The sequence below is a fragment of the Trachemys scripta genome, chromosome 4 (genome assembly GCF_013100865.1).
Source record: "Trachemys scripta elegans isolate TJP31775 chromosome 4, CAS_Tse_1.0, whole genome shotgun sequence".
NCBI classification, from domain to species: Eukaryota; Metazoa; Chordata; order Testudines; family Emydidae; genus Trachemys; species Trachemys scripta.
Window position 1 is genome coordinate 131,655,452 of NC_048301.1, and position 20,700 is coordinate 131,676,151.

At 49.3% G+C, this 20,700-nt stretch overlaps 1 protein-coding gene across 4 annotated transcripts in view; it reads right to left on the reverse strand.

Annotated features, from left to right (window-relative positions):
- Nucleotides 1-2,088: 2,088 nt before the first annotated feature.
- The window catches only part of LGR6 (leucine rich repeat containing G protein-coupled receptor 6), a 217,231-nt gene continuing 198,619 nt past the window's right edge, over nt 2,089-20,700 (reverse strand). For 3 of the 4 annotated variants that reach the window (XM_034767599.1, XM_034767597.1, XM_034767598.1), the window contains exons 15-17: nt 19,476-19,636; nt 6,255-6,335; nt 2,090-5,156 (exon numbers count right to left, since the gene is read on the reverse strand). In XM_034767599.1, the coding sequence (XP_034623490.1) occupies nt 3,919-5,156; nt 6,255-6,335; nt 19,476-19,636 (1,480 nt within the window). In that variant the 3' untranslated portion in view covers nt 2,090-3,918. Of the gene's footprint in view, nt 5,157-6,254; nt 6,336-19,475; nt 19,637-20,700 lie in introns of all 4 variants that reach the window. The other variant, XM_034767596.1, reaches the window with a different exon arrangement.

Genomic DNA, 20,700 nt, shown 5'->3' on the forward strand with positions numbered 1-20,700 from the left:
CTTAGACTCAAGAGCCACAGCTCTATAGAAAATTACATATTTATGCAAGACATACGTGTTAAATCGACTAGGCTAATAGCCTTCATGAATAGGAACATGGAAGCTGCTATGCTGGATCAGACTCATCTAGTTTGGTATCCTGTTTCTGATGATGCTGTAGGGCATGCCCCCAGTGGGCCGTGAAGACATGTTTGGGGGGTGGGGGGTATTTAATTTAATTTAATTTAATTAATGGAGATATCCCATCTCCTAGAACTGGAAGGGACCTTGAAAGGTCATCAAATCCAGCCCCCTGCCTTCACTAGCAGGGCCAAGTACTGATTTTGCCCCAGATCCCTAAGTGGCCCCCTCAAGGATTGAACTCACAACCCTGGGTTTAGCAGGCCAATGCTCAAACCACTGAGCTCTATCCCTCCCCCCTAGGGCAAAGCCTAGGGCAGCCCCTACAGAGAGCGGGGAGGGAACATCACCCAGCCCCGCTAAGCCCCCAGCTCTGCTCTGGCCCTGGCTCCTGTGAACTTGGCTGTAGCTCTGCTCCTGGCCCTGCCCCCAGCCTTTGCCCTGCCCTCAGCTGTGGCCCCCTTACCCTGTCTGTGCCCTCTTCCCCCCTCCTCGGGAGCTGTGGCCCCAGTGCCTGAAAAGTTTAGGGGCTGCTGTACTAGATGCTTCAGAGAAATCCCTTTGTGGGCAATGCACTCTAATGATGTGGATGAATATGGAATTCTTGTGTCTTTGTGCCATGGTTTGTGTATTACCGTAATTTCAGGAACCCTAGTTATGGAGCAAGAATCACTGTAAGTGCTGAATGTTATTCCTACATGCTTAATTCTGTAACTAGACCTAGCACTTCACCTACCCCGGAGAAAGAGAGACTCCCTTCTCTGGCAACACAGGACAGAGAGCACATGGGGGAGGAGAGTGTGCAGGGAAGGACAAAAGAGGTGGAAGGCTGTTTCATGCACAAGGCCAGCATGAAGGGAAATGTGAATCCATGGGCCTAATTCTGCAACCTCTCCTATTGAAGTGAATGGGAGCTCGATGGAGAAAGGAGGGGTGCTTGCAGTAGCTGGGGCTGAGTGCAAGGAGACGAGGCAGTGACAGGCAGGTGGAGGAATGGAGTGAGGCAGAGGAGAGGTTGGGCAGGGCCTTCAAAGTCAACTTATCCTCAGAGGAGAGAGTTGAATGAGATTTGATTTTTAAAAGAGAACAGTTCCCTGTAGCTAGTCTGTTAATTTCTAGGCCTAAATTTCATGTCTTTGACTACCTGAAACTCCTCAATGAAGTTGGGACCGGAACATGTTAAATTCTCAGGCCTTTGCTCTCCCAGAAGCTGCAGGGAGCCCCTCCAACCACTCCATGCAGACTCAGCGTATAGGCAGCCGGGAAATTAAAGCCTTTGCTTCAGTGACCCTCTTCCCCTCACCTTCCATACAGAGTAATAATAATAGTTGCGTCCAAATCAGGGCCGGCTCCAGGGTTTTGCCGCCCCAAGCGGCGCAAAAAAAAAAAAAAAACGCGATCTGCGGTGGCAATTCGGCGGGAGGTCTTTTGCTCCGAGCCGGAGTGAGGGACCGTCCGCCGAATTACCGCTGAATAGCTGGACGTGCCGCCCCTCTCCGGAGTGGCCGCCCCTCTCCGGAGTGGCCGCCCCAAGGACCTGCTTGGCAAGCTGATGCCTGGAGCCAGCCCTGATCAAAATATTTCCCATACAGCTCAACAGGAGTTTGCTTCTCCAGTAGGGAGTGAATGTGGGGAACAGGGCACAGCCCTTCCTACATTCTGAGGTAGTTAGTGACGATGAACGTGTGGAAAGTCAATTACCTCCCCTCACTCAAGTGCTTGCGCATGCAGGAAGTCCCATTGAACAATTAAAATGTGGTTCTTCTCTGAACTGCCTTGGGGAACTCTGTGTGAGGCTCAACGAATCCAGAGCAAATGCGTTCAATTTACCTATAAAGGGATGTTTTCTCCTACTGCTAGCCCCACTCACCTTCAGGGCTTGTCTGTGTTAAAGTTTCTGCATTCTGCATTAGATGCACAGAAGGAGCCCAGTTTGACTCTCAGGGCATATCTACATTACATACATATCACAGACACAGAATGGAGTTAGCCAAGTCCAAAGGGTTCTGTCTCAGATGGTGTTTGTTTTACCTTCTCTTCTGTATCCCCAAAAGCTTATTGACCGCGATACTAATGTTAATGAGACATAACCAACCAGTCATGGGTTTTTAACCCCATTCTAGGGGAAAGCTGCAGCAATTATAACTTATTTTAAAATTACAATTTATTTTTCTATAGCGTCTTTCATACAGGATGCTTTACAGTTCATATACACAAAGAGGGTGTAGGAATTTAAAGGAATGATCTGCAGGGGAGGGAAACTGGTTATATATAAATATACACATAATATACACACGCACGCATGCTGGATATTATATATGGCATCATATATACATACAGTAACATATACATGGTGTATTAAAGGCATTACATCCAATTCAGAGTTTCTCTTAGTACAGGCATGTGGGAGATGGATGTGTCCATGGTTTGTGTTTGATATAGGATAGAATTAATGTTAAGAATAAGTGATCAGAATGATATTAATCTGGTGCCCTTTAAAAGCAGACTGTGTTTGCCGCAGACTAACACCTCCAGTAAGGCAATATCCCAGAGCATGGTGGCTGATAATGTTAACACTGATTGAGGAGAACAAATGGCAGGCAGCCCTGAGCGTGGTAGAGGATGCATATTTGGGGTAATAAGAAGGAACCGAGAAAAATAGCTCTGGAAGGGTTTATCCATATATAAGCACAGAGGCCCAGAGCCTCAACGGTATTTAGGGGGCCTACTGCCCATTGAGACCAATGAGAGTTAGCTGCCTACATGCCTTTGAGGATCTGGACACGAAAGCAAGCAATCACAAAGCTGTCACTGCCCTTTAAAGGGAGTGGGGCTCAGCCGTGCCTGTGATGGGTCAGCTACTCGCCCACTGATCCCGGCTGGTGAGGGAGCAGACGGCCCTATTTGTTATTAGGCCCAGTGGGAAGGGGTCAAAGGGCTGTGTGAGTGCCGCTGGAAGGCTGGCACTGTGGAAGGGTGGTTGTCTCCTCTAGTAGGCCCTGGAGAAGGGCAAATGCGAGGCCCCAAATTAACAGCCACTTTTGAAAACATTGCCCTTAATCCCCTCCCTTGGTTCCCCCAGCTGCGTAATGGGGAAGGCACAGGTCTGACTCCCCTCCCAGGGCGTGGCGGCGCTCACCGGAGGGTGTCTGTAACATGTTCCGAGAGGTGCTAAGCATGAGGATTCTCCCACCTGCCATGGGGTTGCAATGGGTTATTGCTGCCGCTGTGGATGCTGCCTGCTGCCACGTCACTCCCACCTGCTCCATGCGCTCGCCTGTCCTCTTCCAGGACACACGACCAGCAGGACTGAGTGTGGGGTAGTGGCACAGCTGGTAGGGTCAGAGGGCAGCAGGCTTGGCAAGAGCTTCCGCTCCACCACAGAGGCTGTGGGGTCACTCCCTTGGGGAGGGGCGTCTCCCTGGGCTAGAAGCATTTTGGCTCCTTAGCTGCAAGACCCTCCTGCTCTGACTTGGTATGCTAGGGGCCTGTCTAGGGAAACCCCGGGAAGGGGGTCTCTCTAGCTCCCTCTCTGGGCTCGGGGGGTCCCCTCTTAGGCAGGGGTGGAGGGGACACAGTGTTTCTTTGTACAGTCGTGCACTTGTGTCCTGCCATGAAAGCCCTGAGCCCTTGGGATGACGGCTCAGGCTGTGCTGCCTGTTGCCCAGGGTTATGATGCGGTGGGGGCATGAAAATGCCTGACACAGATCAGCCTGCGTCTCGTCCCCTCAGGGCCTGGTGGGGGGCTCTTGCTTGACTCATTTGATGAGGGGCTGCCTGCGTGGCTACTCGGAGGGTTTATAAGTGAGATGTGAAGGACGGTGCGGGCGGGGAAGGGAAGAAGCTGACTCGGAGGCTGCTGCTGGCTGGATCCCTGCTTTCTGAGGAAATCAGCAGCTCGTCATCGGTCAGGCAGGGGTGGTGGGCAGAGTAGCCATTCTCTTGCCCTCTGGCACCCATCCTCTGCTGGCAGGGGATGAGCGTCACCGAGGGGAAGCTGTAGGCATCCAGGACGGGGTGCACACCCAAGGTGTCGGACGCCTCAAATATATGATCGGCGTCAGAGAAGGTCACCAGCGCCTGGGTGGAGTCGTATGAGCTCTTCTCCATGTCATCTGAGGCGTATGACTGGGGGCAGCTGCCCTTGGTCTGGCCCCTGTGTCGCAGCAGGCGCAGGTCGTCTCGGAAGTGGGGGTTGAAGAGCAGATAAAGCAGGGGGTTCAAGCAAGCAGGTAAGGGCAGCACCACCAGCAGGACTGACTTGATGACCTCCGGGGTGATGAGGAAGAGGTTGAGCATGGAGGAGAAGGTGAGGAAGGCTACCGGGCAGTAGAGGAGACAGTTGGTGAAGATCAGCCAGGCCACGTGCTTGATCATGGCACAGTCCCAGAGGGTGTCGAACTCCCCTTTCAGCAAGTTGCAGTAGAGCCGGATGTAGGTGCCCGTGATGATCAGGAAGCAGAGGGTGTTCACCATCACCAGGGCCACCATGAAGCCCAGGGTGGAGGATTTCCCGTCGGGGATGGGGGACGGGAGGCAGAGAGGGGACGCGCCGTACTCCCCAACGGAGAAGAGCGGCAGCGCTGCGGCCGCACAGGACAGTGTCAGGCAGCCCAGCGTGGCGGCTTTAACTGTGTTGAAGGAAGGCGACTTCCCATATAGCCGGAAGCAGGAGACCGAAACGCTGCACTGCACAGTGGCCAGAGTCAGCAGGAGGATGGCAGCCTCCGAGGCAAAGACAGACAGGAAGCCTGTCGCCCTGCAGCCCGCGCCCGTCTCCCACCTGGCCCCGTACTTGGCAAACTGCCCGTAGGTCAGGGCGTCGACCACAGCCAGCATGCTGCAGTAGACGCCCGTCAGCATATTGGCCCCGGCTATGGAGCCGATGACGAACTTGACTGGCGAGAGGTAGCTGGGCGAGGCGAAGACGGCCAGGCTGACCAGCCCGTTGCAGAGCACTGAGACCAGCGCGATGGCCCAGACCCCCAGGCGGATGATCCAGCTCTCAAACAACTGAGTGCAAGGCTTGAAGGGACCTGCAAGGAAACGAGGCCCAAAGTCATCGACCCTGCTGTAGCGTCGCTGATACGGCATGTCGGCCTGATCCTGGCCAGGGCTTGACCCAGCCAGTACCACTCCCATTCAGTGCTACCAAGCAGAAGTGGGTCGAAACAAATGCCCAAGACCCACTGAGGGCACCTCTTATCCAGGAGACTTTCCAAGGGCCCTGTGCTTCCAGTGTTACCCCTGAGCTCTTCCCCAATGTCCCCTCCCCCCCAGTTGCCTAAGGGGGTGTTGGTACTGCCCAGTGGGTAAGAGCACAATGCATATAAGTAGGAGCGAACATTCCTGAGCAGGACAGAGAGTGTAGAAGCGAGGAGGGCTGTGCTGGCATCTGTGTGCATGGCCCCGGGATGTGTGGTGTGAACGTCACCCCTTTACTCTGACTTGGTAAGTTTCTGGAGGAGATGGTACGATGAAACTGCCTACAATGGCATGGAGCTGATCTGCAACTGCTAGCAGCAAATATCTCCACCGGCCAGAGATGGGACACTAGATGGGACACTGAGTTACTACAGAGAATTCTTTCCCAGGTGTCTGCCTGGTGGGTCTTGCACACATGCTCAGGATTTAACTGATCACCATATTTGGGGCTGCGAAGGAATTTCCCCCTGGAAAGTCAAGACTAGCTTCTGCAAAGCAATCCACATGTGCGGGAGCCTTGGGTGAACATGTGAAGCACGGCTGCTCTGTGTGGTACCAGGGTAGGTGGTTTGTTCTGCAGCTTCCTATACTAGTGTGTGATGGGGCCAATCCAATCCCCTCTTCTGCTAGGACATACAGCCTTCCTAGGCATGGGACCTGGTACAGGAAAAGGCTGGAGGTGGGAAGAGCTCTGTAGAAGGATGGGGTTACCGTGAGTCCTCCCTCTCCACCTGAGAGGGCACTAGCTCCATGACTTCAGCATGGGAAAGAGGAATCCCACCTCTGCCCCCAGGACCCAGCCTGGATTCTGGTCTATGTGTGTATGTAACGAGTGGTGAGATGTAGGGGGAAAGACGTGGGAGTTGGCTGCATTAGAAGGGCCTCGAGTCTTATTTAGAGGCGGGGTCTCCCCTCAGCTCGCTGCTCACCGGGGCTGGGTGTGCACTGGATGGTGGGGTGCAGCTTTGACTCCTCAAACTCCAACTGGAAGTCATCCATGTCCAGGTCATCTAGGCAGGAAAAGGAAAAAGGGAAAATGAGCTCAGAACAGAACACTGCCGGGACACAAGGTCAGTGCCAGGCCACTGCCGGGAGCTTTTCAAATTTTACAAGGCAAGAAGGGACCACTGTGATTATCCAGTCCAACCCCCTGCTTAGAACAGGCCAGAGACCTGCCCTGAGTTAATTCCTGTTTGAACTAAAGCAGATCTTCTAGAAAAACATCCAGTCTTGATTTAGCAGTTGCCCATGTTGGAGAACCACACCACAATCCTTGGTAAGTTATCATCACTCTTAAAAATGTACACCTTATTTCCAGTCTGAATTTGTCTAGCTTCAGCTTCCAGCCATTGGACATTGTTAGACCTTTGTCTGTCAGACTGAAGAGCCTGTTATTAAATATTTGCTCACCACGTAGGTACTTACAGACTGCGATCAAATCACCCCTGAACATTCTCTTTGTTAAGCTAAATAGATTGAACTCCTTGAGTCTCTCATTATAAGGCAGGCTCTCCAACCCTTTAATCATTCTTGTGGCTCTTCGAACCCGCTCCCACTGCCTGTGTTTGTGAGACCAACCTGCAGGATTAAAGGGGATGTTGCGGTCTTGCTTGCCCTTTGTGTTTACTGCTGTGGAGAGGGCAGAGGGTGCATGTCCCTGGAGAAGGCTGTTGAGTTGGCGGGGAAGCCAGCCCCTCACCATTTTAAAAATGAGTCTCACAATATTTGATGTTTTATTTAAAGCCCCAGGTCCCAGAGTCATGTGATTACATGGGCATCTCAGCTTGCCTTAAAAAAAAAGTGGATGTTCCTAGCCCTCTTGGTAGCGGAGAAAAGCCTGAACACATGACCCAAGAGTGTCAACTCAATGGGGCAGGGTCCGTCTTTTTGTTCTGCCTTTGTACAGCATCTAGTGCAAGTGTTATAATTGTATGCCTGGAGCACCGAGGTGCCCTAGTCCTGGAGCAGGAGGTCACAAAAGGTGGTCCCTGCCCAAAGAGCTGATAATCTAAGTATGGTGGGGTCTTGACCCATGCCTATGTGCTACAGTAATATGATAGTAACCTAAAGACTCAAACTGGAAGGCAAAGACAAAGATCCCAAAGTTTGTTTATTTATTTATTTAAAATCTCACAATGTTTTGGGGCCTGGCTCCCCATTTTTGACCATTTGGAGTTGGTCCTGCTGAATTTTGCCAACGGGAACCTTTGTGGGTTTTCAAGTGGCCCAGCTCCCTGAGCCAGTGGATTCTGATCTCAGCGGGGCCATTGTAAATATGAAGCTGGTTGGTTCGGTCTCAGTTGCACACAGGTGTAAATAAACTCAGAGTCTGGCCTGCTGTGTGCTCCCTTGCAACTGCATCCCGATCACAACTCGTGGGCTGTCCCGGAGGAGGCTCATGTGCTGGCTGGAGCAGCAGCTGAGAAGGGCGGGGGGGTGGGGCAGGGGAGAGGAGGGGCAGAATGCAGTTGTAGTCTTTACGCTTGCACCCCGAGGACTAGGCCTTTTCCTGGTGTAAGAATCAGGTGCCTGTGGGCTAATCCAAGACCTGCTTTTCTCCATTGCCACTCACATATCAATGGCATCTGGCCCCAAATAATCCAGTTGATTGCTGCAAATCCTTAGCTATGGAAACACCAAAACAAGGGTGAGTGCTCTCCCATTGCACCACCACAACGCACAGCACCAGCTGAGGAGCTGCTGTGGCTAGCACATCCTGGCTTGGAGCCCTTGTGGGTGTTCTCGGCACCCTTGTTTGGGAGCATCTCACCACAGCCCATGTTTCCTGCCCTGTAGGACTCAGGGAGACTCTTCAGCCAAACCCCTAGGGCTAGATCTATGGAGATGGGATTGTCCATGTGGGGGCAGTGGGGGGGGGGAGGTTGTTGATGGGGGTGGCTGCCCAATGCAAGAAGCAACTGTTGCTGTTTGCAGAGGCCATGGCCAAGGGAACATAGGACCAGATTTACAAAGGTATATAATCGCCTAGAGATGCAGATACCCACCTAGTGGGATTCACTAAAGGGCCTAAGCAGCTTAGCGGCCCAACCCAATGGGCACCTAACCTGCTTAGGAACTTTTGACCATCCCACTAGGTACCTGTCTGCATCTTCCAGTCCTTAAATACTTTGTACATTTGGCCAAGAGTATTATTTCATAATAATAATAATGATAAATAATGTGCTGCCTTCAGCACCTCTGACAGATTCTGTGGCCTTCTTGGTTTCAGGAAGCCTTGGAAAAAACAGGCTGCTTTTCATCTGTTTGCCCAAGCATTAAAATATTGCTGCTGTTCTGGAATCTGGCAAGAAAACACCCAGAGTGGGGTGGAAAATATTTCCTCCTTGTACTTTACAGTCTTGTAAACCCATCGAGTCTTCTTCTGCTCTCAGGCCCTGGCACACTGTGTCCTGATCCCCTGACAATGGAAGCCTTCAGTTTCTCTGGCCCAGCCCTTTCCTGTTTGGGAACGTTGCTGTACATAAGGCCTTGACTGCTTTGCATTTGACAGATGCTCCATACTGCAGGATGGTCCTGGGCCAAGGCCACTCCAACCAAGGCAGGAAATGTAAACTGGGAGTTCCTCTCCTCATTGGGAACGTGGGCACACGTCAGCCGGGAAAGCGCTGGAATAAATGAGCTATTCCTCAGTGAGTGGGAATAGTCTAACAGTGCCCAGCTCTGTTCTAGCAGGGCAGGTTGCCTTAGTTTTGTAACATCCCCTAATGTGTTTATTTGGACTCTGCTAAGAGGCCTACAAGTCTTTGGGCAGGGGCGCTCAGCTGGTCATTCCATGGCTTGATGGGCTGATCCCAGGAGCCTGAAAGCAGAGCGTTGGGGTGCTACTCTGTAGAGCAGAGGGCAGAGCTAACGAAGAGTGATACTCTGTATTAGCTATTTCTCACTCCGTATAGATCTTGTTTTCTGCCATAACCAGGGCTCTCACACCTCATAATTTATGAATAATGTTACGAATGAAAGGCGGCCTGGCAATGAGCTGCATTGCTTTTCTACGGTAGCCACATTACAGCTCCGAGCATGTCAGCAACAGGGATAGAAGAGGCTGTGTTGCCCAACTGTCTAGACAGATGATCTTCTGCTGTTTGTTTAGCTTGAGCTGCTAAGAAGGCGAGCTAGGCAATATGTCTGGAAAAGGCGCATGTTCCCATAAACATCCTTTAGTCAAAACAACCCAAGTACACAAAGAAGCACCGTTGTGTTCCCTTTGAAACTGGTGGCAAAACTCCTATTGACCTCCATGGGAGCACAGTCAGAGATGATGGCGGATGCGTGCAGAATCCATTACAAGTGGGAATAAAAAGCCAGTCTGTGTTTTACATGTGACTGTCACAGATGCAAAGTGCCACCCAGACAGAAGTGAGCTACCCAGTCCAGTCATTCACTAGGAACAGGAATTTCTACAGCCAGGAGAAAGGGGCTCTGGGTTGGGTCCCTGAGACAGCAGCCAGTCTAATTATGAACTGACAAAATCAGCTTGGTCAACAGTTACCACACAATGGGATCTAAAGTCCCTCAGTTATTTCCTGCTCTTCGTATGGGGGAACAGCGGTATCCCACATCTTTATTATCATTTGTATTATGCTAGCATCTGGAAGCCTCAGCTGAGATCGGAAACCCACTGTGTTACATGTTTTACAGACATACAGGTGTGACTAGAATGGGCAATTATTTTTGGTCAAATAGTAAAATCTCCCCAATGAAACTATTTGGGAATTCTAGTTGAATTTGACGAATAGTTTCGGCTGAATAAAAAAATAGAAAAAAAGAAATGGACAGAATTAAAATGGTTCATTTTGACATTTTGGAAACAACATGTTTTGACTTTTCATTTTGACATGGTGTTTCATTTCTAAATTTCATTCAATTTGTTTAATTTAAAAAAAAAAGGGTAAAAAGCACCCAAAAAGTAATGAAACAACAACAAAAAATTGTTTTAGGTCAAATGAAACATTTCATTCAACCTGAAAATAATTTTTGTTCATTTTTTTTTGTTTGTTTTGGTAAGAAAACCCAAGAAAGTTTCATTTTTGGTTAGAAATGAACTGATTTTTATTTTACTTTTTGGTTTGTCCATCAAACTGAAAAATCAATATTTGCTCAGCTCTATTCTTGATGGTCCGTGCCCTGAAGAGCATATGTATAAAGAGTTGACAATTTCAATGTCAAATACCATAGCATGGTGACTGTTGGCGAATGGTGACCTTTCATTGATGATAACTGTGCATCAGACAGAAAGACGGAATGTTTTCTCTCCCCTGAGTTCTGATAGTCTGTTGGTTTTAGGAAATGAGGCTTATATTTTATGGCCTTGCTAATTTTTGCTGCCATCTTCGTTGTCCTTTCTCCTGCCAAAGCTGTGAACTAAGAGAGACCAATCACAACTGGGCAAAACAACCCCACTGATTTCATACTGCTCTCGAAGCTGATGGCTGCTAAATAAAACCTGGTCACTACATTTAGGAGGCTAAATGGAAGTAGCGCTCATTGGGAGGCAGTGTGGTTTAGTGGATAGTGTACCAGACTAGGAACTCAAGAGACCTGGTTTCTATTTCTGGCTCTGACCTGGTAGTTGACCTTGGACAAGTCACTTTGCCTTTCTGTGCCTCAGTTTCCCCATATTGACCTCCTTTGTCATGTGCTTTAAGATCTACTGATGGAAGGAGCTAGTTACCATTTGAAAACCTGTCCCTCAGCCTTTCTTGCAGGCTGTCTTACAGCAATGAAGTGGCTGAATGCAAACTGTTATATGCTGCTGTTTCCTCGCCTTCGTCATGTCCCATCCATCAGGGTTGGTGGCTCTTGTTCTTGGTCTCCAAGCGTTCTTGTCCAGTGAGTGTTCTAAGCTGACACCAACCTTTTTCATGTCCTCCTTCAGCATCTCAAACCACCATTTTCTAAGTTTTCCTTGTGGTCTTTGTCCCATGATTATTAGCTCTGGTACTCTCTGGCCATCCTATTCCATATCTTGTCATCTCACATGACCAACCATATCAGGTGATACTCCCTCAGCTTTTCCATGATGGGGGCTACCTGCGTCATGGCTCATACCATTTCATTGCGTAGCCTATCAGCCCTCATCTTACCCAGCGTCTACCTGAGCATTCTCATTTCGGCAGTGTGCAGTGGTTGTTCTCTCTTCCTCACTGGCCAGCGTTCCAACCCATACATCATGGCTGGCTAATCATGGATTTATCACTTTGCTCTTTAGTTTACTTGGCATGTCCTTAGAGCATAGAGGTCCCATCAACCCCCTCCATTTCACCAAGAACTCCTATCATCCACATTCATCGCTCAACACTGAATGAGCTATGGAAGTTGTTGCACAGACATGAACTGAATACCACCCTGTTTTACTGGCTTCTCGTTGTCCCTCTCAATGGAGAGTTGCATATATTCAGTCTTTTGTTGGCCAGTTCATCAGCTATTTTCTTGTAATGCAGCCCTCCGTAGTTCTCGGTCCCTTTCCAGTTCGGATTTATCTTCATGGCACCATCTAATGTCATTGGTGAAAACATGCTCCACGGAGCCTCTCCCCTAATCTCCTGAGTCAAGGTGTCCACTACAGTCACAAAAAGGAATGGGCTTAAGGCTGAGCCTTGATGTATACCCACCCTCCCAGTGAATGACTCGCTGTCGGTGCAGTTTCTTCTGTGCTCTCTACTGTTGTGCTACCCTCATACATGTCCATGATAGTCTGAACATATGTCTCCATAAGATATTGTGGCCGCAGGCACCACCATAACAATTCTCTAGGAATTCTGTCATAGTCCTTCTCTAAATCCATGGACAATAAGTGCAGTTTCTTGCATCTTTCCCTGTGTATCTCCTGCAATGTTCAGGCTGCAAACATTGCATTCATCATTGACCTTCCTGGCATAAACCTGAACTGGTGGTCAACCGCTTGATACTCCAACTCCTCCTGAAGTTTTCCTCCATAATTCTTTCCAGTCATTTCATCGTGTGACTCATTAAGTTGGTGGTAGAGTTGCCAGGTGTCCGGTTTTCGACCAGAACGCCCGGTCGAAAAGGGACCTTGGTAGCTCTGGTCAGCACTGCTGACTGGGCCGTTAAAAGTGTGGCTGGCACGGGGCTGGCAGGCTCCCTACCCAGCTCCATGTGGCTCTCTGGAAGCGGCATGTCCTTCAGCTCCTAGGCGGAGGAACGGCGGCGCCTGCGGGTGGAGGCAGCACGCACCACGCAGAGTCGCCTGGCTGCGCCTCTACTTAAGAGCCAAGGGACATGTCGCCACTTAAGGGGAGCCGCCTGAGGTGAGCGCCGCCCAAAGTCTGCACCTCTCACCTCCTCCCACACTCCAACCCCCTCACCTGAGCCCACTCCTGCTCCCAAACTCCCTCCTGGAGCCCGAGCCCCCTCCTGCTCCCCAACCCCCTGCCCAACCCAACCCTCTGCCCCAGCCTTGAGCCCCCTCATCCCCTTCCCCACCCTAGAGCCTGCACCTCCAGCTGGAGCCCTTCCCCGCCCCCCTCATGCCCCCACAACCCCCTGCCCCAGCCCGGAGAAAATGAGCGAGTGAGTGAGGGTGGTGGAGAGCGAGCGACAGAGGGAGGGGGAAAGAGTGAGCAGGGGTGGGACCTCGGAGAAGGGCGGGGCCTTGGGGCAGGGGCAGGGCATGGGGTGGGGCAAGGGTGTTCAGTTTTGTGCAATTAGAAAGTTGGCAACCCTAGCTGATGGGTCGGTAATTACGACATTCTTTCACATCTCCCTATCCGATACTTGCTGTGCTCTTCCTTCACACATCAGGACTTTTTTTCAATGTGGAGAATTAAATTGAAAAAGTTTGTTATCATCGCCACTCCCTCATGGCCTAATGCTTTACATGCCTGGACTGGTCCCGCATTGGGTCCCACTCCTTTCTTACCTGTCATCATCTCTAGCATTGTCTGAGGCGATTGTCTGAAGCTGGAATCGGGCTTCACAGCATGGGTAGACGGTCATGTGTTTGCCCTGCTCAAGCTAGCATGCTAAAGTAATACTATGGCCGGGGGGTCCAGGTGGGTACGTACTTGGGTGACTAGCCCGAGCTGCCGCCAGTGCTTCCCTGGGTAGGCTGTTATTTTTAGCATGAAAGTTCAAGCAGAGCTAGTATGTGTCTGTGTAACTGTGCTAGGAAGCATGCTCCCAGCTGCAGGGTTAGACTTAGCTAATTCTCCACCACGGGGATAGGTCTTGTAAGGTTGTTGCTTGCACGTACTTCCCTCAACGGTTTCTTCACATCCTCCCCATTGAACAGTTTCTCATGGAACCGTGGCCACCTCGTAGTGATTTCCCCATCTTCCCTCAGCACTCTTCCGTTTTCACAGTTGATACTTCACAACTTCCAAGTCCTCTGTGCTTATTTGCCTAATCTTGGCTAATGTATAGATTCCTTTTTCCCCTTCCTTCATTAATAGACTTGTGTATGGGGCTTTACATGCCTGACCCTTAGCTTCCACGTTCACGGTTCTCGCCATTTTCTTTACCAGTGTGTATTCCTCATAATTTTCCACCGTTCTTACTTTCTGCCATCACTGAAACCTTGCCTTCTTCTTCTTTACTGCTTCCTGCATATTGCTGGACTATCGCCACATCTCCTAGCCATGACATTCCCCTCCTGTTGGTTGCCCACAGACAAAGTTGTTCACTTTCTGTAATGTTGTTTGGCTATTTTCCCCCAGTCTTCGCTGGTATTATCATGATCGGTTTGGTCATTGTCCAACCTCCTTAGAGCCTCATCCTTAAATTTCAGACTTATCAGTGAGCCTCCACCACTTTATCCTTTGTTCCACAACTTGTCTTTTGCCCTGTAGCCTTTTCATCTGGAAGTCCATGACAAGCAATCTATGTTGCTCTGCTATCTGCTATCCTGAGATCACGTTACAGTTTCTCATGTTTTTTAGATCTCTTCCTCTTGGCAGGAAGTAGTCAGTCTGGGATCAGTATGTAATTAAATTCTCAGGCCATGGGTTCTGGCGAACCCTAAAGTATCCTTCAGCTTCACTTCTGGTTCCAAAGTCTCATCCTCCATGACAATTGTTGTAGCCATCACTGTGTTCTCAACGTGTCCATTGGGGTCAGCTCCAATCATCAAGTACTCACCTTTGGTTCTTCACTTAGCACTTGGTCCAGTGCTATCTTCTCAGAATTTCTTCTTTTCAGTCATACAACCAAACTCCAGCATGTATATTTGTTCTCTGCGCAGTGCTCTAACTTTTATCAGCTGATCACTCTTCCTTTACATGACCACTATCTTTTCCTGTAATATTTCTGCTGTGATTATTCCTGATCCATTCCGCCTTGCTTCTGAGCCCTGATACATTATCTTGTAACCCTCCCTGATGTTCATGGATTTCAATCCCATCAATTTTGTCTTTTTGTTTACAGGCAATGTGCAGTGTCCTTTTCAACATCTTGGCCACTTCTCTTGATTTCACAGTCATTGTTCCCACATTCAGGGAAGCCATACGTAGTTCTTGGATTCCTTTCTTTAGCCACATGTGCCCAGAATGAGGTGGCCTTTTCCCATTTTCCACAGCTGTTAGGTGAAGCAGTTGCCTGTCTCGTACAGGGGACGCCCTAGCATTGTACTGAAATACTCTCTAGAGACAAAGACCCACAGAACACGTGTGACTGGAACAACTTTTACACACCAGCTGGCCAAGTCTGATGCTCTTGGTTTGAAACTTCTCATAGGTCGACTGCTTACTATGGCTAGCAGGTCCCATCTGCCTGGAGCAATCTGGTTGTATGGCGCCAGTTTCCTGCCTTTCACACCATTGCTACATCCTGGGCAAAAATCCTGGGTTATTTGCTCTTAAGCAAGAAGCTTAATCTCTGGGGGATGGGCGGAGAGCTTTGTTCCTCCTTACTGAGGCACTTAATGTACTGTCCTTCTAAATTCATGTAACAAGGCCTGGCTACAATTGCTGAAGGCCACACAGGAGGCCTTGGGAATAAAACAATTACTAATATGTTAAAATAGCAATTTATCCATGTGTTTAAAAAAAAACTCACATGAGCAAAAGTGAGTCATGCACAGGAGACGCAAGGGTCCATAATTGAATGTTTAATGACCGAGACATGCCAGGGCCACACCTAGCTAAGGACATGCTTGTACAGTCCATGCACGATCTTTGCACTTTCAGACCATGGGAATTATTCGGACAGGCATTTAGTATAGGCCTAGGTGGCTCTTCCTCCCTCTGGGCTGCCAAGAGTCTCATCCCTCAGAATTGTTCTGTTTCACTTCCTGGTCCTAATACCCTACGAACACCCTAAAAGGTGTTGGAACTAATCCAGCTCAGGGTCTCCTGGAAGGTGCTGAACACCCTTAACTCTTATTGACTTCAACGGGAGCTCCGGGCGCTCAGCCCCCGGCAGGATCGGAGCACGACAGAGTAGCCACTGAGCAATCAAATGACTCAAATGGCAGTGAGAAAGCTAGTCCCTGAATGGAGGGGAACTGCAGGGAGTGTCGCTGACACTCACAGCACAGCCAGTTCATTTTACATTTCATTGAAACGGCTGCAGTTCGCTGGGCCAACGCCCCAGCTGCGTGCACCAATGTTGTTAAAGTATGGGACACATTAATGATGGAAAAAATGACAAGGCTGCGAAGAGGTTCCTGCAGCGCTGATGTTAATACATGGTTCTACATCACCTACTCAGTGTTACTACCCAGCTTGCCATGATTCCTGGGCCTGCCGCACTCACAAGAGCTAAGTTTATTAGTTTTCACTAATGAAGCTTATTCATAGGCTCCAATAGATTGGAGCGGGGAGGGGGTACAGACTGCCCTGGTCAATAATGTGAGGTCTATGGACCATTTTCATAGCTGTATACCCATAATTCAGACCAATATAATAGAATCATTGAATCTCAGGGTGGGAAGGGACCTCAGGAGGTCATCTAGAATATCAGGGTTTGGAAGGGACCTCAGGAGGTCATCTAGTCCAACCCCCTGCTCAAAGCAGGACCAATCCCCAACTAAATCATCCCAGCCAGGGTTTTGTCAAGCTGGGCCTTAAAAACCTCTAAGGATGGAGAGTCCACCACCTCCCTAGGGAACCCATTCCATTCCATATCTAGTTATACATTTTGTTCCAAAAGTTCCTTCTAGCAAATTTTCCAAAGGAAATGTTTTCCACTGGAAAATGCCGAGCCCATTAAATGGAAACATTTTGGGGGGAATGTATCGATTTTGTCAGCATTTTTATGGGAAATTACCCAAACCTTTCATTTTGAGTTGAATGTTATGATACTATAATTGACAATGTAATATAAAAGTTGGAATGGTTCTACTAATATATAATATGGTCAATATGATAAAGGCAAGAGTTTGGAATAGTTCATTTTGTGAAAAATGAGGCGATTTGGACTTTTGGTCCCTCTTTGGGGCTAAATGAAATTTTGAAATCTCAGATTTTCCTGTAGTTGGGAATTGAGCAGTTCTGGTTTTTTGAGCAACTCTTCTCACTTCCTGGCCCAGGGGAGAGGGCACCACAGCAACTTCTGACATAAAAATTGATAGAACCATGCTTTCAACGAAGCATTAATCCTGCTCTGGGTTAGCACAGCATGCCTGCATTCTCCTTAGAGTTGCAAAAAAAAGGCACAGCCCGGATTCTGCACTGTTTGGTGCCGTACCTCCGGCAGAGCGTGCACCTAAAACGAACATTAGGCCTCAGCGTACAAGGGCACAGCACCAGTGGACGCCTATGCCACCTCCCTCCCTGCTGCTGGTGCAGGGGGCATGGCCAGGGCTCCTTTATGTCTGACTGATCACCTGCTACTGTATCATCCATTTGGCAGGTCTGTATGCCAGGAGACCGGCTCAGTGCACAGCAGTCCTAGGGGTAGGGGAGTAGTGTCCCCTTCTAACACACCGGGCACTTGTTGGCCCAAAAGGAGGATTGAGCCTGATCTGTTTCTCCTTTCAAGTGACTCCATAACTAGTCAATGTGCGTGGGGTCACGTATTTACACAAACATGTAAAAAATCAAGCAGTCTCCCGGCTGCATTGTGAAATGCTCTTACTTCGCTCTGTTGGTTTGGATATCAGCAGCTAAACAGGAACTGTGGGTCTCATATTTGTATTCGCCTTTATCAGAAGGTTCCCCCTCCCACCCCTGCCTCCACCAAAGCATCCAGCTCACGCTGCTGGGGGAAGCTGCCAGTGTTTGCTTGGTGCGCAACAAACATCGATTCCTAAGAATACTGATGCATTTCATCAGGGTGAAACCTACGACGGCAGCTTTTTAGAGTGACAAAGGCAGAAGTCATGGGCTTGACCCATGGTCCCTCAGTTTTCAGGCAAATTGGGCTGTGCATGTATGTTTTAGAGCACTTTGTTAATTAAAGGCAGGTCATTTGGGTGTGTGTGGAGGGCCTTTATCTCAGGAGACCCTTGACTGCATGGTCCCGACTTTGCACCCTAAAGCTCTTTTCAAGATAATCTGCCTAAGCATGTACATTCGGGAGTACTTTGAGACAGGTCACTTGGGAGGAGAATGTGTCTTGGGAGCCTGCCTGATCAAATCACCCCAAATTTACGCCACAAACTCTACCCCAGGCTCTCCAACGGCACACCAAATTTCAAGATGATCTGAATGCGCCTGTCAATTTTAGAGCACTGTAACCAATGGTCTTGAAACTGACATGCTCCTCTACTGGATCTGGGTTGCAGCGGCCTGCATAGCACTTTATGCAGCCAGTCTAATAACTTTGGAAATATTACAATCAGCAGCTGGCTTTTGGTGTCCTTCACGAGATGAGATCAGGGGATGTCTACTGATGTCAATTTATGTGGCTCCTGCATATATGTACCTCTCATTCCAGCTCTGGGCATAAATCAGAACCAGATCATCTTAGAGGCTGGTCATTTTTTCAGTGAGGGGAGGGGGAGGAGGCTATATCTGCTGATCCACTGTACCAAATGACCCCAAATTTGCTCACCAACTCTATTCCTGGCTCTCAGGAGAACAGCAATTTTCAATACCTAGGCTGTTCTCAGTGGTGGCAGATGACAGAACAAGGAGCAATGGTCTCAAGTTGCAGTGGGGGAGGTTCAGGTTGGATATTAGGAAAAACTTTTTCAGTAGGAGGGTGGTGAAGCACTGGAATGGGTTACCTAGGGAGGTGGTGGAATCTCCTTCCTTAGAGGTTTTTAAGGTCAGACTTGACGAAGCCCTGGCTGGGATGATTTAGTTGGTGTTGGTCCTGCTTTGAGCAGGGGGTTGGACTAGATGACCTCCTGAGATCCCTTCCAACCCTGATATTCTATGATTCTATGTGCATTTTACAGTGCTTTGAAAAACTGGCTCTGAAACAGAAAGCTTCATTCAACCTTAACTATGCTATCACTCCTGCATAATCTAGCCCCAGTATTTATCTCATCTGAGCGCATAGGCTGACAGTGTTTGCCGGATGGAGCAGTGTTTCCTTTTATTCGTGCCTGACTGTGGGCCACTTTTGCCTGATGCTTTGATCGCCAGGCACAAAAGGATTGGTTTTCATTGTACCCTCTGTGATTTCCAATCCTTGTTCCAGTTCTGTGCTTTATGCTTTCTCGTCCTTCTTTATTCTCTTACAAGCAGTATTCACCCTGAGCGGCGTCCTTATCTGTTGTGTTACACTAGAGACAGAGATGCTGTATGATCAGCATTCTGCCTGGCAGTTGCACTGTCACAGGATGACCAGATGGCCCAGTCACTAACTCAGGTCAGATTGTTTGAGGGGAGAAATAGTCCTGAAAGTAAAAGAATTGTGGGAGGGGACTGCTCTTTCCTAAATGTGAGGCCAGCAGGGAGCCTGCCCCCCAGCTGCTGACGAGTTCCAGGCCATTCTGTCCAATCCTGGCTGTTTTGGAGATTCCAGCCTAGCTCCACTGGGCCCTTAGACAGTGATACTGATTGCAGCCCAAGGTGTCAGCATCCAGGAAATGATACACCCCCTGACAAGCCAGACATGGAAAACTGTGGGTCTGCTTCTATTTTACACTGATCTAATGCCATTCATTGCCTTCGCTGAAGTTCTTCCTGATGTACCCCAATGTAAGAGAATGCAGAATCAGGCCCAAATATACAGCCAAACCTGGCCTATGAATTGATCACAGCTCAGCCTAATTTACTTACAGTGGTTATCAGCATGACCCGGAAACAACCCCATGCTCCTCTTGTGGGCATCCTCATCTTCCGGGCTCATGTCTTCTGTCTCCCACTGGCTGGATACCTTGAAGAAGTTGCTACAGACTCCATAGGCGCAGCACTGGTAGGCATAGGGCACTTCTAGGATTCTAGGGAGGGGAAAAGCAGGTCTCTTAGCTACTTCATGTGGACTGTGTTGGAATTGCAAGCTATCGCTTGAAGAGTGGGGAGCGTTTCCTGCTCCTGCTTGCAGGCAATGGGGCTCTATAGCAAAGCCTGCAATGTGTGGATCAGCCTGGAAAGAGGCAGCTTAAAAGCCAGGTTGGGAGAGTTGTGCCTTAGGGAGCAGCCTGTTTTTGTTCTCTCTGCTTTTTGGATTCTTGTGTGTTATCATTCTGGAGTCCAAGAAACAACGTCATGTTACGTTGCAACCTTCCAGTGAGGTTTCTCTCTGTGTGTGTGCTGAGAATGTAACACGTCACTGTTCGTGAAACCAAGGGCCTGATTGCCCATTGCCCTATGCTCAGTGCAGTCGATGCAAAACGCGACTAAACCAGGATGTGGGGCACTCTGCATCCTTTGCCCTGCTGTAAGTGACTCAGGCAGCACAGGGCAGGAGTAGGTGGGTGTCCTGTTCCTGAACCGGTTAGTACACATGTCCAGGATCCAAAGAACAAGTTAAAAGCAGGTATTTAACCTCACAGCAAGCTGAGGAGCATTGTGACAACATGGCTAAGTGTCATGCGCACACTTCCCAGCTTCACCTTGCTTTACAAGTAATAACTCATGACACTCCTTGGGAGCCAGATGGCTGAGTGCTACCCTCCCTGGCCCTCAAGCAGGTACCTGTGTCTTGGGGGGTATATTTTTACCCTTTTTGCCAACTGTTTGGAAGGTGCATAAACTACAGAGCCGCCCTGGGGCAGTCTGCTACTGGAGCACCTCACGCTGTGGCTTGGTTGTGCCTCTCACCTGAGTGACCTTCCAGCATGTGGAGTAGCTTGTTCTTCTGAAAATGCAACTTAGGATCCCAGTCCTCAGGCCAGGCCTCCACTGTGCCCTCCTTTTACTGCTCTCAGCCCACAGCATATCACCCAACACCGGCTGGATGCTCAGTTCCCATTACAGTCCCTAGATAATGCCCCAGTGCTACCTGCACCTGCCTAGGCTCTTGAGAACATTGCATGTGCACCTCACTTTGGCGGAGGCATCG